Consider the following 12,504-nt stretch of genomic DNA (forward strand, 5'->3'; position numbering starts at 1 on the left):
TTTTTGAAATCCTGAGATCAGTTTTCTTGAAAAGTTTCTCGAGAAGGCATGTCTGTTGCAGTTTATAAGCTCCTGGTCTTCAGAAATACAAATCAATGTGGATTGCCAAGCACAAATGAACATAGAAATGAAGGAGCTAAGGAAAACTAAGAAAACATCAAATGATAATTTCTGTCAAAGAAGAAGAAATTTCCTTCCTGCACAGCAAGGTTTACATCTAACACTGAAAAACAGATAGGCAAAAAGCATTCTAGAATCCACTTTGAACATCTGCAGCACGTTGTCTTGGAAAAGTCTGCCAGAAATGGCATGGGCTCTAGTACTTTCCCAAACCTCAAATTTGAAGGCAGCTAGATATCTACTGCTGTACAATTACACCTTTTTTATCTCTGCTGTGGGTGCACTTGGAGGCTTTTGATTCCCTCTGCAGTCTTCATTGGAATTATTGCCAAGTCCTGAAGTGCAATATGGGTTTTCCCTATCTGGGAAATGACATGGAACACCCATCTATCTTCGTTGCCCCCTCTCTGCCTCCATCTCAAGATGAAAACAGAAAACAAAGATTGTTTTCATTCATAAATGAATGGAAAGGGTCATTTCTGAGTTGCTTTTGGGTTAGAAAATACCGTCGGCATGTCAAATTTACCAAGTTGTGATCATTTTAATAGTTGATGCTATAGCACGCAACAATTCTGCATATTCTGTTCTTTGTAAATGACTCCATTCAGAGGGACCAAAGTACCTGATTCTCAGGCCTTAGCAAATGATAGGAGCTTGTGGAAGAGGGGAGCTTAAGCTTCACACTCTGAGTTTTCTACAGCACAACAATATTGCCTTGGTCAGCTCACCTAGGACAAAATTTTTCATAATAAATTTTATCCCTGTGCACCCAGATTACGTACTGCTAAAATCCCAGTCAGGTACTGAAAGAATAACACCACCTCCAGTTTTGCCCATCATTGTTCGTTTTTGTAATAAAACTAAGTGGCCAGGTTATTTCACTGTCCAGTCCTCCTAAAGACAGGTTAGCAAAAGAGTTGTAAGCTTTTCTTGGTGTCATTTGCCATTCTCTTCGGAAGAGCTCCTGCTTCTGGAAAGGAATTTTACTCAGAGCTGCCACTGAAGGAACAGTTGTTTCACCATGAAAGCCTTAGGAGAGAGAAATATTTTTAATGATAACCATTTACTTAACGTTTTTGAAAAAAATGTTAGTTTATGATAACTTCTGGTCTAGCCTGACTTCTGTTGCTCTCTAGCCGTTAAGGTGACTGATGGCACTGGACATAATTTTGGGAGTTGGGATTCCCTTTGGGACCTCTCCCTGGACGTTTTCAGCATATTCTTCATTCTATTTGATAGCTAATTTTTTGAAAGATGCAGTTGTGATGTTGTTCGCAAACAAGAAAAGTTAGTAATTGTAGAGAATAATTGTTTCTTGTCTGGACCAATTTTGTTCCTGCTGTAATCCAGTTAACGGGGTAGGGGCATAAACGGACAAATTCTATTCCTCTTAAATGGAATAAAAGTGAACTGAACCATAAACCTGATCTTAATCCAAAGGTGATGATATCATGAACTAGTTCTGTATGTTTGAAGAAAGAAGCTGTGTCATCACTCGCAGCAAATTTAACGTTAAAAAAATTATTTTCTTCACAGATCCCAGTGGAATCCAGACCCTGCTTTGCATGAAGGACACATTGTCTCAGCACAGGAGCTGGCTGTACTCCTGCAACCTGTTTTTACTCCAAATCCCAGCAACCTTGTTTTGTTCCTTCAAGAGAGGGTATGCAACCTTAATTCCTTTTCCTTTAGCAGTGCCAAGTGTAAGTCTGTATCTAAATGAGATAATATGGCTCCTTCTCACCAATCTGCTCTTTTTGTTTTTCAGCTTAGCATAGACGATTTCACATACTACAGTGAATCCTATGGTAACAAGAACCCATTTCAAAATGTTCAGGCAAGCATTTCTCTCTTTTACTTCCTTATATGCATGGTTTTTAAATTAAAAATTATGTAAGAAGGATACAAACAGACAATAACTGGCAATATCAAACTGAACTGCAGCAGTTTGCCAATTTATTTATTGAAATTATTTCAGTTTGAGCATATGGGCTAAAGAAATACAACTGAGTATGCAGAAATGTCTTTTGTGGCTATTTTACTTCAAAAAACAGGTTTTTAGAATTCATCTTAACTGAAAAAAATTGTTTTTAGGCATGTTGCAATTTTGTATAATAAAAAACTGTGTCTAGACATTGACATAATTCCCAGACTGACACCCCAAAATAGTGTTTTGAAGCCACAGAAAGATAAGAAGTGAGGTATCAAGTATGTACTCCAGATTTTCAAAATTGAATACTTATTTTCACACAAAGTGAAGCTGTCTTAGCTCACTCGGACAGCTAATTTAGTCCTAGAATCATAGAATATACTGAGCTGGAAGAAACCTGTAAGGATCGTTGGGTCCAGCTCCTAACTCCACACAGGACCAAAAAGATGTGTGAGAGGATGGTCCAGATGCTTCTTAAACTTTGGAAAGCTCAGTGCCATGACCAGCTCTCTGGGGAGAAGCTTCTCCATTGCCTGAGCACCCTTGTGGTGAAGAACCTTTTATTGACAGCCAGCTAGAATCTCCTGTTGCAGCTCCATGTCATTCCTTGTTTGAATAGTGTGAATATATGCCTAGATACTGGATTGTTTTAATATTTGTGTTACTTCAGTAATCCAAAATAAACTCTAGGCACAGAATCTGAGCTGGTCTTGAGCTTAAACTTCTGTTCCCAGTGATGAGGTTTATAGATTTTTTGCTCAGTATCTCTGGTTATACTTGCATGACGATTTATTGGATTGTAGTTAGATAAGGGAAAGTGTTCGCACCTGAAAATCATTAAGGCTTTCCTGTGGGCAGTGCAGGAGGAACAGAGCTATTAGCAATGTAACTGATATCGGAGTACATGGAGTGTTAATTCCTAGGCACCACACAGCAAGCTGTATGTATGATTAAATATATAAATATTCACATATTATCTGTCTCTACGTCTGTATTGTCTAGGAACCTCACATCTTCACTGTATCCCTAATACTAACCTTCATCTCTTTGCCGTATGACAGCATTTTAACAGTGATGCTGGAACAAAAACAACTATTCAGAGTACGTATGTGGCTTTTTTGAGGAATGAATGGAAGTAATATTTGTCTGTAGCATAAGGATTAGTGACTCCATCCCCAGGCAGATGTATTGGTACTTCTCTGGAATGCCTTACTTTCTCTGGCTTTCAAATCTATGCAAGATGGTGTCTGGACCAAATTTTGTTTGTGTTTACATAGCTGCAAAGCTGGTTTGATTTTATAAATTAAGAAACTGTGTGAAATGTGTACATGACTGCTGCAAGTCCCTAATGATGTAGTGGTCTACATCCAGAGATCATGTTAAAGTCAGTCATTGGTCTGTATCTGGCAGAGGAAAGTTTTGAATTCACATTTTCAGCAAGCTGAACTAATGTCAGTAACAGGTTGCCTGCTTTCAGACCTTGACTCTGTTTCTTTTCTGTCTTGGAGCAGATAAACTTTTTCCAATTACAGCTTCTTGGAAACTGGAAAGTTTCTTTCAACAAATTGGAAACCTTAACTTCAGCACCTTCTAGATTTGTTCTGGATAGGGCAGTCTTAACACCTATCTAGCATAGTTTTGTGAGGGTGAGTTGCTCTTAGAAAAAAGATAAAGGGGCTGTATAAAAGAAATATTTATTTTTCATTTACATGCCCATATGGATAATTTTGACAATATCTGTGTGCATCATCATGTAGCTTTTTAGGTCTAGAAGGGATCTTCATAATCATAGAATGGCTTGGGTTGGATGATCTTAACGATCATCTCATCATCCGGTTCCATACTGAGTGCAACAAAGAATACAAAAATCTGCTCAGTAGCTATCACACTGGTTGTACTCCAGTTGAGTTACTGTGCAAAAGAAATCGCTTCTTAATCATGCTATAAAAGACTATACCATAATATTCACAGAACACTAGACAAAGAAAAGGTCAGGTCTGGATTTTCTCACTGGGGAAATTAGAATATTTCATGTTGCGTAATCTGAAAGTTTTATATCTTCACAATCTGTGGTATACAAGTGATTCATTAAACTATTATAGATGTTCTGTACCACTCCAGCATCTTCTTTTTAAACTTCAGGAATTCAAATTTATTCACAAACTTAAACCGAAGATCTCATTTAGAGAGTGTATGTGCATGTAGCAGCACGTGTACTGCAAAAAGAATGTAATATTTGTGGAAGAGTTATAGACATGTAAACCACATTTGCAGATATTAGATTTGTTCAGCCACATTAACGGCTGTTTTGAACTTTTGGAATCAGTGGTTTTGTATGCAATAAAAGAATTCTATTTCCAGTTAATATAGAAAGGAATCTTGTAGGTAGATCATTTATCTTAACCATTCAAATAACTTCTTAATTAAATAATAAAATACAAAGCTTAGCATTAGGGGATTTTTTTTTTTTTTGTCAAGTAGTCACCTATTCTACAAACTGTTTTTCTTTAATATTAGCCTTCACTTTCCCCAAACAGTAACTGAACTTCTTAGGACTGCAGTGTACAGTAGCAAACTCCAGTTAGTTGCCAGGTTGGTGGCTGCATAATCATTATTTTAAGTCATTGCCTTTTGTAGTTCTGGATCTCCATCATATTATCATTCAGTAGTCATTTTTCAAGACTGTGGAGTACTCTTCAGTCAAATTCAGCATAGAGACCCTACTGTAGTTGTGGTTGTCTTTGTTGCTGTTGTACCTCTTAGTTTTATGGTTTTGTTCATATTCTTGTGGGTTTTTTTGTTGACAAGGGAACATGCAGAACTGCATATGCATCAAGATATAAGTATGTCATAATTTATTCATTCTCATAATGATTTGTTCTATATTGTTCCCTAGTCTTTTCCATTAAAATCTCCTGGTATTTTACTTTCAATTTCGCTGTCAGACACTGATCTGACAATAAGTTTCCTGTGTGAAGGATGACACTCAGTTCTCAGTTCTCACACCTACCTTCAAAAAAACCTGAATAGCGAGATATGTAAACAACTCATGGCTTCTCTTGCAGTATTTCACTCATGAGAAGTCCTTCAGGGGACATTACAGAAGGCAAATTAATCTGAGCAATTTAACCATAGATACATTACAAATTCTCTTGTCAGTGTAGGAATTTGTGCTATCAGTCATCAGGTCAGTAGGAGGATTTTTTTTTCTACTTTTCCCTTCCCAGCTACTGTGCGGTTATACCTTTCTGTTTAGATGTTTAGCAGAATGCAATGCCAGGTGTTACTCAGTAGTCCCCTTCATCCTCTGTCCTCTTTTGGAGGTTTGGTATTTTGGACACTCATGGTACTTGAAATGCTAGAATGCCTAAGGCAACATACTGGTATTTTAAGAACAAGCGTGCAGTGGTCAAATGTCAAGAGGCATGCGATCAAAATATCTGTCTGATGCTAATGAGGAGATATCCAGCTGTGTGTGCTCTTTGAGTGGAAAACAGTTGAATACAAGTGGCTGGAAGCTGAGGCAGATGGCACTGCAGGATTGGTTAGGAGCAGAGGCACAATTGAGACATTACTCAGTAATTATGCATTTTATCTCTTATTCTATAATAAATGAGTAAACTGCTTAATATATATCCTTAGAAGAACTGGTTGCTGCCATTATGGCTGCTGCTAAGCAGTGGGGGATTAAAATATTAAAAAAAAAAAAAGGGAAATAATTGACTATTGGACTGTTGCTCAGGATTTTAGCTATAAATTCATCTATGCAAAACAAACCAAAAGGGAATATATCATCCTTTCCTTCTAGGAGGTTCTAAGCACCCTGCTCAAGGACTTGTAAATGAGATCGGTGTTTTCTGGTCTGTTTTAGTTTCTGTAGTTATTTTTCTATCAGTATGGCAAGTCAGACAATACTACGTAATCCTCCTGTATGAGCATCTATAGAAATGTGAAAATAACTAACCTTTACTTAGGAAGGAAAATGTGTGAGCGTTTAGAAAGAAACTGAGGAGGCCAGAAAAGTAGTAGGCAGTCAGAGAACAGACAAAAAGAAAAAAGAGTAGGAGGAGAAAAGTGTTAGCAACACCACAACACTTGTATCACTAAGTGGGAGAAAGAGAGTCTCTAACAACTCAGATATTTGAATGTTGGATCAAGTGACAGACTTGATCTAGAGTTAAATATAAAAATGTGCAAGCAAATTTAACAAGTTGTTAACTAGAACTCAGGAAAAAAATCTTCAAATCTTCACGGGAAATTTTGTGTACATCAGTTTTGATCTTTCTCAACTCTTGGTCATGTATGTTCTTACCCTGAATATTCCAGGTGGATTTCATCATTCAGAAGAATCTTTGGAAATGTGTTTTTCAGCATTGTAGGCTTCAAATTTATATAACAAGAATATTTAAAATTCATTTCACTCAAGTGTGTTCATTAGAAACTCAACTATGAGAATTACAAGTAATAGATACCCTGATGCTTCATTATCTGAGCCAGCTCAGCCTGAGCCTTATAATTTGTATTTTGAATAGATAAACAGAAAGCACACAATATGAAGTTTGTGCGTGTCTCCATAGCAAGAATAGAATAGGACAGTTCAGTTGGAAGGGACCTTCAAAGGTCCAACTGCCTGACTTCTTCAGGGCCAGTCAGGAGTTAAAGCACATTAGTGAGGGTATTGTCCAGATGTCCCTTGAACACTCACAGGTATAGGTCATCAACTGCCACTGTAGGAAGTCTGTTCCAGTTTCTACCGTGAGGAAGTTTTTCATACTGTCATGTCTGAATCTCCCCTGGTGCATCTTTGTTCTGTTCCCATGCTATCATACTATCATATCATTACTTCCCAGGAGCAGAGCTTGTCACCATCCTCTCCAGTTCCCTTCCTCAGGGAGCTGCAGAGAGCAATGAGGTCGCCTCTTGGCCTCCTCTTCTCCAGACTAGACAGCCCAGGTGTCCTCAGCCTCTCCTCATTGGTCATGCCTTCCAGCCCTGTTACCAGCTTTGTTGCACACCTCTAGATAATTTCAAGGACCTTAATATCTTTTCTAGATTGTGCGGCCCAGAACTGCACACAGTATTTTAGATGAAGTCACACCAATGCTAAATATAGTGGGAGAATCATCTCTTTGGACCAGCTGGCTATGCTGTGTTTAATGCTTCCCAAAGTGTGCTTTGCCCTCTTGGCTGTTGGGCACACTGCAGGCTCATGCTGAATCTGCTGTCATCAGCAGCCCCAGATCCTTTCCTGCTGTGTGCTGCTCTGTCCCAGATGCAGAATCTGACATTTTTCCTTTGATGAACTAACTTTGTATCACTGCTGATCACCCAGTGCTTCAGTCTGTCAGATTCCTCTACAAGTCCTTTTGTCCCTCCAGGGAGCCAAGAGCACCTCCCAGTTTAGTGTCATCAGCAAACATACTGAGAATGCATTCCACTCCTGCATCCACACTATTGATAAAAATATTCAACAGAACTGGCCCTAGAATTGAGACCCGGGGTACATCTCTAGTGACCATCTGCCAGCCCATTCACTACAACACTTTGAGCTCTACCGCTGAGACAGTTCATCACCAGCATAGTGTAAACCTGCTTATCTCACAGTCGGACAATAGGCAGAAGAATGCCATGAAGGACAGTATCAAAGGCTTTCCTAAAATCTAGAAGCATTGTGTCCACAACCTTCCCTTCATCACCAGACAGATGACCTTACCATAGAGGGCAGGACTTTCCTTTCCTGAACCCATGCTGACTATACCTGATAATAGCTTTATTTTGTAGTTGCCTTTCTTTAACCCCCAGGATAATTTTCTCCATAACTTTTCCAGGCACTGAGATTAGATTAACAGGTCTTTGGCTTCCTGGGTCTTCTCTCATATCCTTTCTGTAGATGGGTATAACATTGGTATCGATTAGCTTCCAGTCAGTAAGGACCTCACCAAACTCCTACAACCTTTGATAAATTATTGAGAGGAATTCAGTTATATTATCTGCTAATTGCTTCATCACTTCACATGAGTGAGCCCCATCAGGCCCCATGGACTGGCGAACACTGAACTGTTACAACTCATCCTTTGCAAAGTCACTGCTCCCCCAGTCGCAGTCTTCCAACTCTGAGGTCTGGGCAGCCCAAGATTTGTTGTTACTGTTAAATACTGAAGCAAAAGGTATTAAATGCCTCCTCATTTTCCTTCTTGTTCTTAGGTGACCATCTGCTCCAATAATCAGTTCAGTGTTTTCCTTTGACCTCCAGTTTCTGTTGGCATACTTGGAAAAGTCTTATTTGTCTGCCCCCACAGTGGCAGTGTCAGCTGAAGCTGAGCTTTGGTTTTTCTTGTTTTCCCCCTGTAGATGCAAACTGTAGCTCTGTACTCTCTCTGTGAAGCTAGGCCTTGCTTTCGGAGGTCATATATTTATTTTTTCTCCTCCAGTTCATAGAACCATAGAATGGCCTGGATTGAAAAGGACCATAATGATCATCTAGTTTCAACCCCCCTGCTCAGTGCAGGGTCTCCAGCCACTAGACCAGGCTGCTCAGAGCCACATCCAGCCTGGCCTTGAGTGCTTCCAGGGACGGGGCATCCACAGCCTCTCTGGGCAACCTGTTCCAGTGTGTCACCACCCTCTGCGTGAAGAACTTCCTCCTCATATCTAACCTAAATCTCCCATCTTAGTTTAAAACCATTCCCCCTTGTTCTATCACTATCAACCCATGCAAACAGTCATACCCCCTCCTGTTTATATGCTCCCTTCAAGTAGTGGAAGGCCACAGTGAGGTCTCCCTGGAGCCTTCTCCTCTCCAAGCTAAACAAGCCCAGTTCCCTCAACCTTTCTTCATAGGAGAGGTGCTTCAGCCCTCTGATCATCCTAGTGGCCCTCCTCTGGACCTGTTCCAAGAGCTCTGTGTCTTTCTTGTACTGGGGGCCCCAGGCCTGGATGCAGTACTCAAAGTAGTTCCTGGAAGAGTTCCTTGTTTAGGTAAGCCAGTATTCTGCACTGCTTTCTTGACTTCTGATACAATGGGATTACATGCTTATGGGCTTTTAAGAGATGGTTCTTGAAAAGCAACCAGCTGTCCTGGACCCATAAACCCTCTCAAGTAGATCCCCCAGTAGGGCACACTGTGAGCTAGCTTCTTGGATGCTTAAGATTTGCTCTCTTAAAGTTCATGGTGACAACTCTTGTGTAGATCCTAAAATATGCAGATTTACTTAATTGTTACAAATTAGACATCTATCTGTACTGCGTAGTATACCACTAGCAGATACACAAAGGAAGTAGTTTGTTAAGTGAAGTATGACTCCCTACTAACTAGAGCTGATGGAATGCGAAGTTTCCAGCATTGATGCTGTTCACCTATGAGGCCATTTAGTTCCCACTTGGTGGTCCTCTGATGAGCTTTGCTTTTGGCAGCCATTCATGTCCTGCCTCATCTTTTTGCTTCATATTCTCCAGTACATTCTCCACCTTCTTCCTCAACTTGAGAACTTCTACACCAGCTGCCTCTCCTTTTCTATTACACACATAGAAAGGACAGTAAGATTTTGTAGATTAGTAAGTAAGATTTTGAGGTCACAGTGTGTTTTAAGCTTGCTCCAAAACAGTGCGGGAATAGGAGCAATGGAGATGCCAGTTCACTGCCCCTTTCCAGGAGCAGCCTGCAGCCAGCATCAGGCTGGTGAGAGCTCACTTAGTGCTTACCACACTGTTTTCTCACCTTGAATATTAAATTAAGGATAGAGAAAAAAAATGGTTTGTGTTTAATATTAACTAATTAACTGCCCATAAATTTGTTACAGGAAATTCTTCAGTCTTCTCCTTCATCTTTAGTTTTGCCTGCTGTTGACTGCAAGGCTACCAGGGATCTTTTGAGCTTTCTTCAGGCGTCGGGAGATTGGAATTTGAAAAACTTGACAAATCTTGATATCTCTCAGCTGGAAGTGAATACGTCTAAGCCAAACTTACTTGTAGTTCAGCTACAACCACTTACCAGGTAGGACCTTGTCACAAACACTTTGACGCAAATGTATGCAAGATTTTTACAGCTTTTTTTTGAAAATATCTGTTGTGTTCAGAAAATTTAAAAATCCGAAGGGTAGTTTACAGAGTTAACAAAGTTATTTTTCCAGCGAGTGTGAATTCAGTGTTTTTTAATGTCCTCTGATGAGCTTACCAGGTATAATAACTGAATTACATTGAGAAAGTCAGTCAGGCATTACTGTTTTGTCTGCTTCATTATATGAGAACAAAGGGACAGCTAATAAACTAAATGGCAGCACTCTTTAAGCAGAAAAGCTGAATTATTTTATGCAACATGTGATTAACCTGCTGAATTAATTGCTAGAAGGCATTGCAGGGGTCAAAGAACTGGCAGGAAAGATAAACAAACAAACATCCAAACGTCCTAGAATTTAATATGAATAATGAGACTAGTTTTTATCAATCTAAAAGGAAAAGGAAGGCTATAACGCCTCCTGTTTCCAGACCTGTAACAACTGCTACCTAATGGAGGCAGAGTCTATCCCTTCAGGTGAGTGCTTGTGCCTGGCTGTTACCTGTAGGGCTTTTACACCACTGTGGGTTGTCTGGTACAGAGCGCTTCTAGCCACTGGGTGTGGGTCACAGAGCTGATCTAGACTGACAACTACTCGTATCATGTCAGACTGAAAGCTGTGAAGCCATACTGAGGACAACAGTGTCAGTGTATGTCTAGGAAGTATAAAGCATGGGTACAGTGAGCACAACACCTCTGCTCAGCTTCTCCTGCACCTTCCTCCTCCTAGATTTTTACTTGGACATTTATATGTGTTAATGTATGGTGCATGTATGAGTGGATCCTAAGAGAATGCAATTAAAAATTGCACAAATAAAGACATGATACCCATTTAGAAGAGCTCAGGTACAAATCTCAGACAAATTAATGCCATCAAATGCAAGGAAAGCTGAGGAGAGAATGGTCAAAAGAATATCAGTAATCTGGCTTCTCTGCAGCTAAGGAAATTTGAGGGTTTGGAGGAATCGGCTAAATACGTGGTCTCTGTATGAACTGCTTTGCAGAAGGAGAAGTTCATAAGGAGAAGATGAGAAAATGATGGAGGAACTTTGTAGTCTGCTGACTACGTGACATGTTGATTAGTATGTACCTGTATACGTTTCTGTTTCACATTGCTGTCTACAAAAGATTTTTAATTATCTTTCTCCCACTTCTTTGTAGTGGTTTAAATGAGATTTCCACCCTTGAAGCAATTGCTGAAAACGGTAAGCAATATAGCCAGGACATAACGAACATTTCACCACTGAAGCCTGTTTTTGCTTGGACAGATTGTATTCCCTGATTTCTGTGCATCACTACCCTCTGAGCAAAGAATTACTTCAGAATATCTATTCTAAATCTACCCTCTTTCACTTTAAAACCATTACTGTTCAGTTCTTCCTTCTTGTCTCCAAAAGCTTTGGCTTAATGTTGGCCTTGGCTAAACATTACCTTCTTTTTTATGGGACATTTTTTTCATCAGCTGCACAAGCACAAGAACAGGCCTCCCAGACCCTGTCTCAAGCTGCTTTTGTTTCAGAACAGCAAAGTTAATGGGAGACCTTCAGAATGATGAAGGAACAGGCTATACCAGCTTTGTGGTTAGTGTCAACTAGCTGTTATCAGGAAGGTTTGTGGATTGTGGAAGATGTGCTGCTTCATATGGCCAAGTGCGAAATCTTCACTCAGTGTTCAGAGTTGCAGCTATGCTCTAGAAAAGTGATAATATGGGCTAAACACTCACATTCTGGCACATCTGCCAAATCAGCCACTGAACACATTGCAGAGTACAACCTGCAGATACCATCAGCAGGAAGTTTTAATTCAAATGAAAGTTGCTGAGGTGCAGTTCCTTAAAGTTATCCTACTGACGTCTATGCAGTGGATGGGACAGACTCAGAGGGGGGTCCGAAATTACGTGGTCTGGCCAGGTATGGGTGTCCAAGCACTCACTGCAGCATAACCACAGCCATTTGCAGAATGCTGTTGTCAGGACATCTGTCAAGGTCATAAGGGCTTGCAAAGCCATGAGTCATTGGTGTTTGTTATGGAGTGACTGCTGCTAGCACTACCTGGATAAGCAACCAAAAATGCTATGTGTCACATATTTGTTCTGTGACAAGAGAATTGTTAACCGATACAATGCTGCTTGTAGTTTTTGAACAGTATTAACAGTAAACTCATAGTAAACGAGGGCAAATCTGTATTGCGCAGCCTAGAAGTTCACAAAGACTCTTATGTTTGTCACATCAACTTAATTCCTTTCTGCTGTAGAGGGTTTTAAAATCTGCTGTAATAAGATGTCAGAGAAATCTCTCCTGCTGTTTTACTCACTGCAGACAGCAATCTCTGTCAGACAGAGCAAATGGGCTCAGATTCTGCCCAGAGGAAATGTGCAGTTCTGAACGCTCCAGAAGCTAGA

The 12,504-nt window shown here is 40.0% G+C and overlaps 1 protein-coding gene across 1 annotated transcript in view; it reads left to right on the forward strand.

Moving 5' to 3' along the window:
• The window catches only part of ATP6AP1 (ATPase H+ transporting accessory protein 1), a 53,902-nt gene that overhangs the window by 4,902 nt on the left and 36,496 nt on the right, over positions 1–12,504 (forward strand). The window contains exons 2-5 of the mRNA XM_021384797.1: positions 1,657–1,783; positions 1,889–1,957; positions 9,850–10,043; positions 11,265–11,308. Of these exons, the coding sequence (XP_021240472.1) occupies positions 1,657–1,783; positions 1,889–1,957; positions 9,850–10,043; positions 11,265–11,308 (434 nt within the window). The remainder of the gene's footprint in view (positions 1–1,656; positions 1,784–1,888; positions 1,958–9,849; positions 10,044–11,264; positions 11,309–12,504) is intronic.

This window comes from Numida meleagris, chromosome 1, assembly GCF_002078875.1.
Source record: "Numida meleagris isolate 19003 breed g44 Domestic line chromosome 1, NumMel1.0, whole genome shotgun sequence".
Lineage (NCBI taxonomy): Eukaryota > Metazoa > Chordata > Aves > Galliformes > Numididae > Numida > Numida meleagris.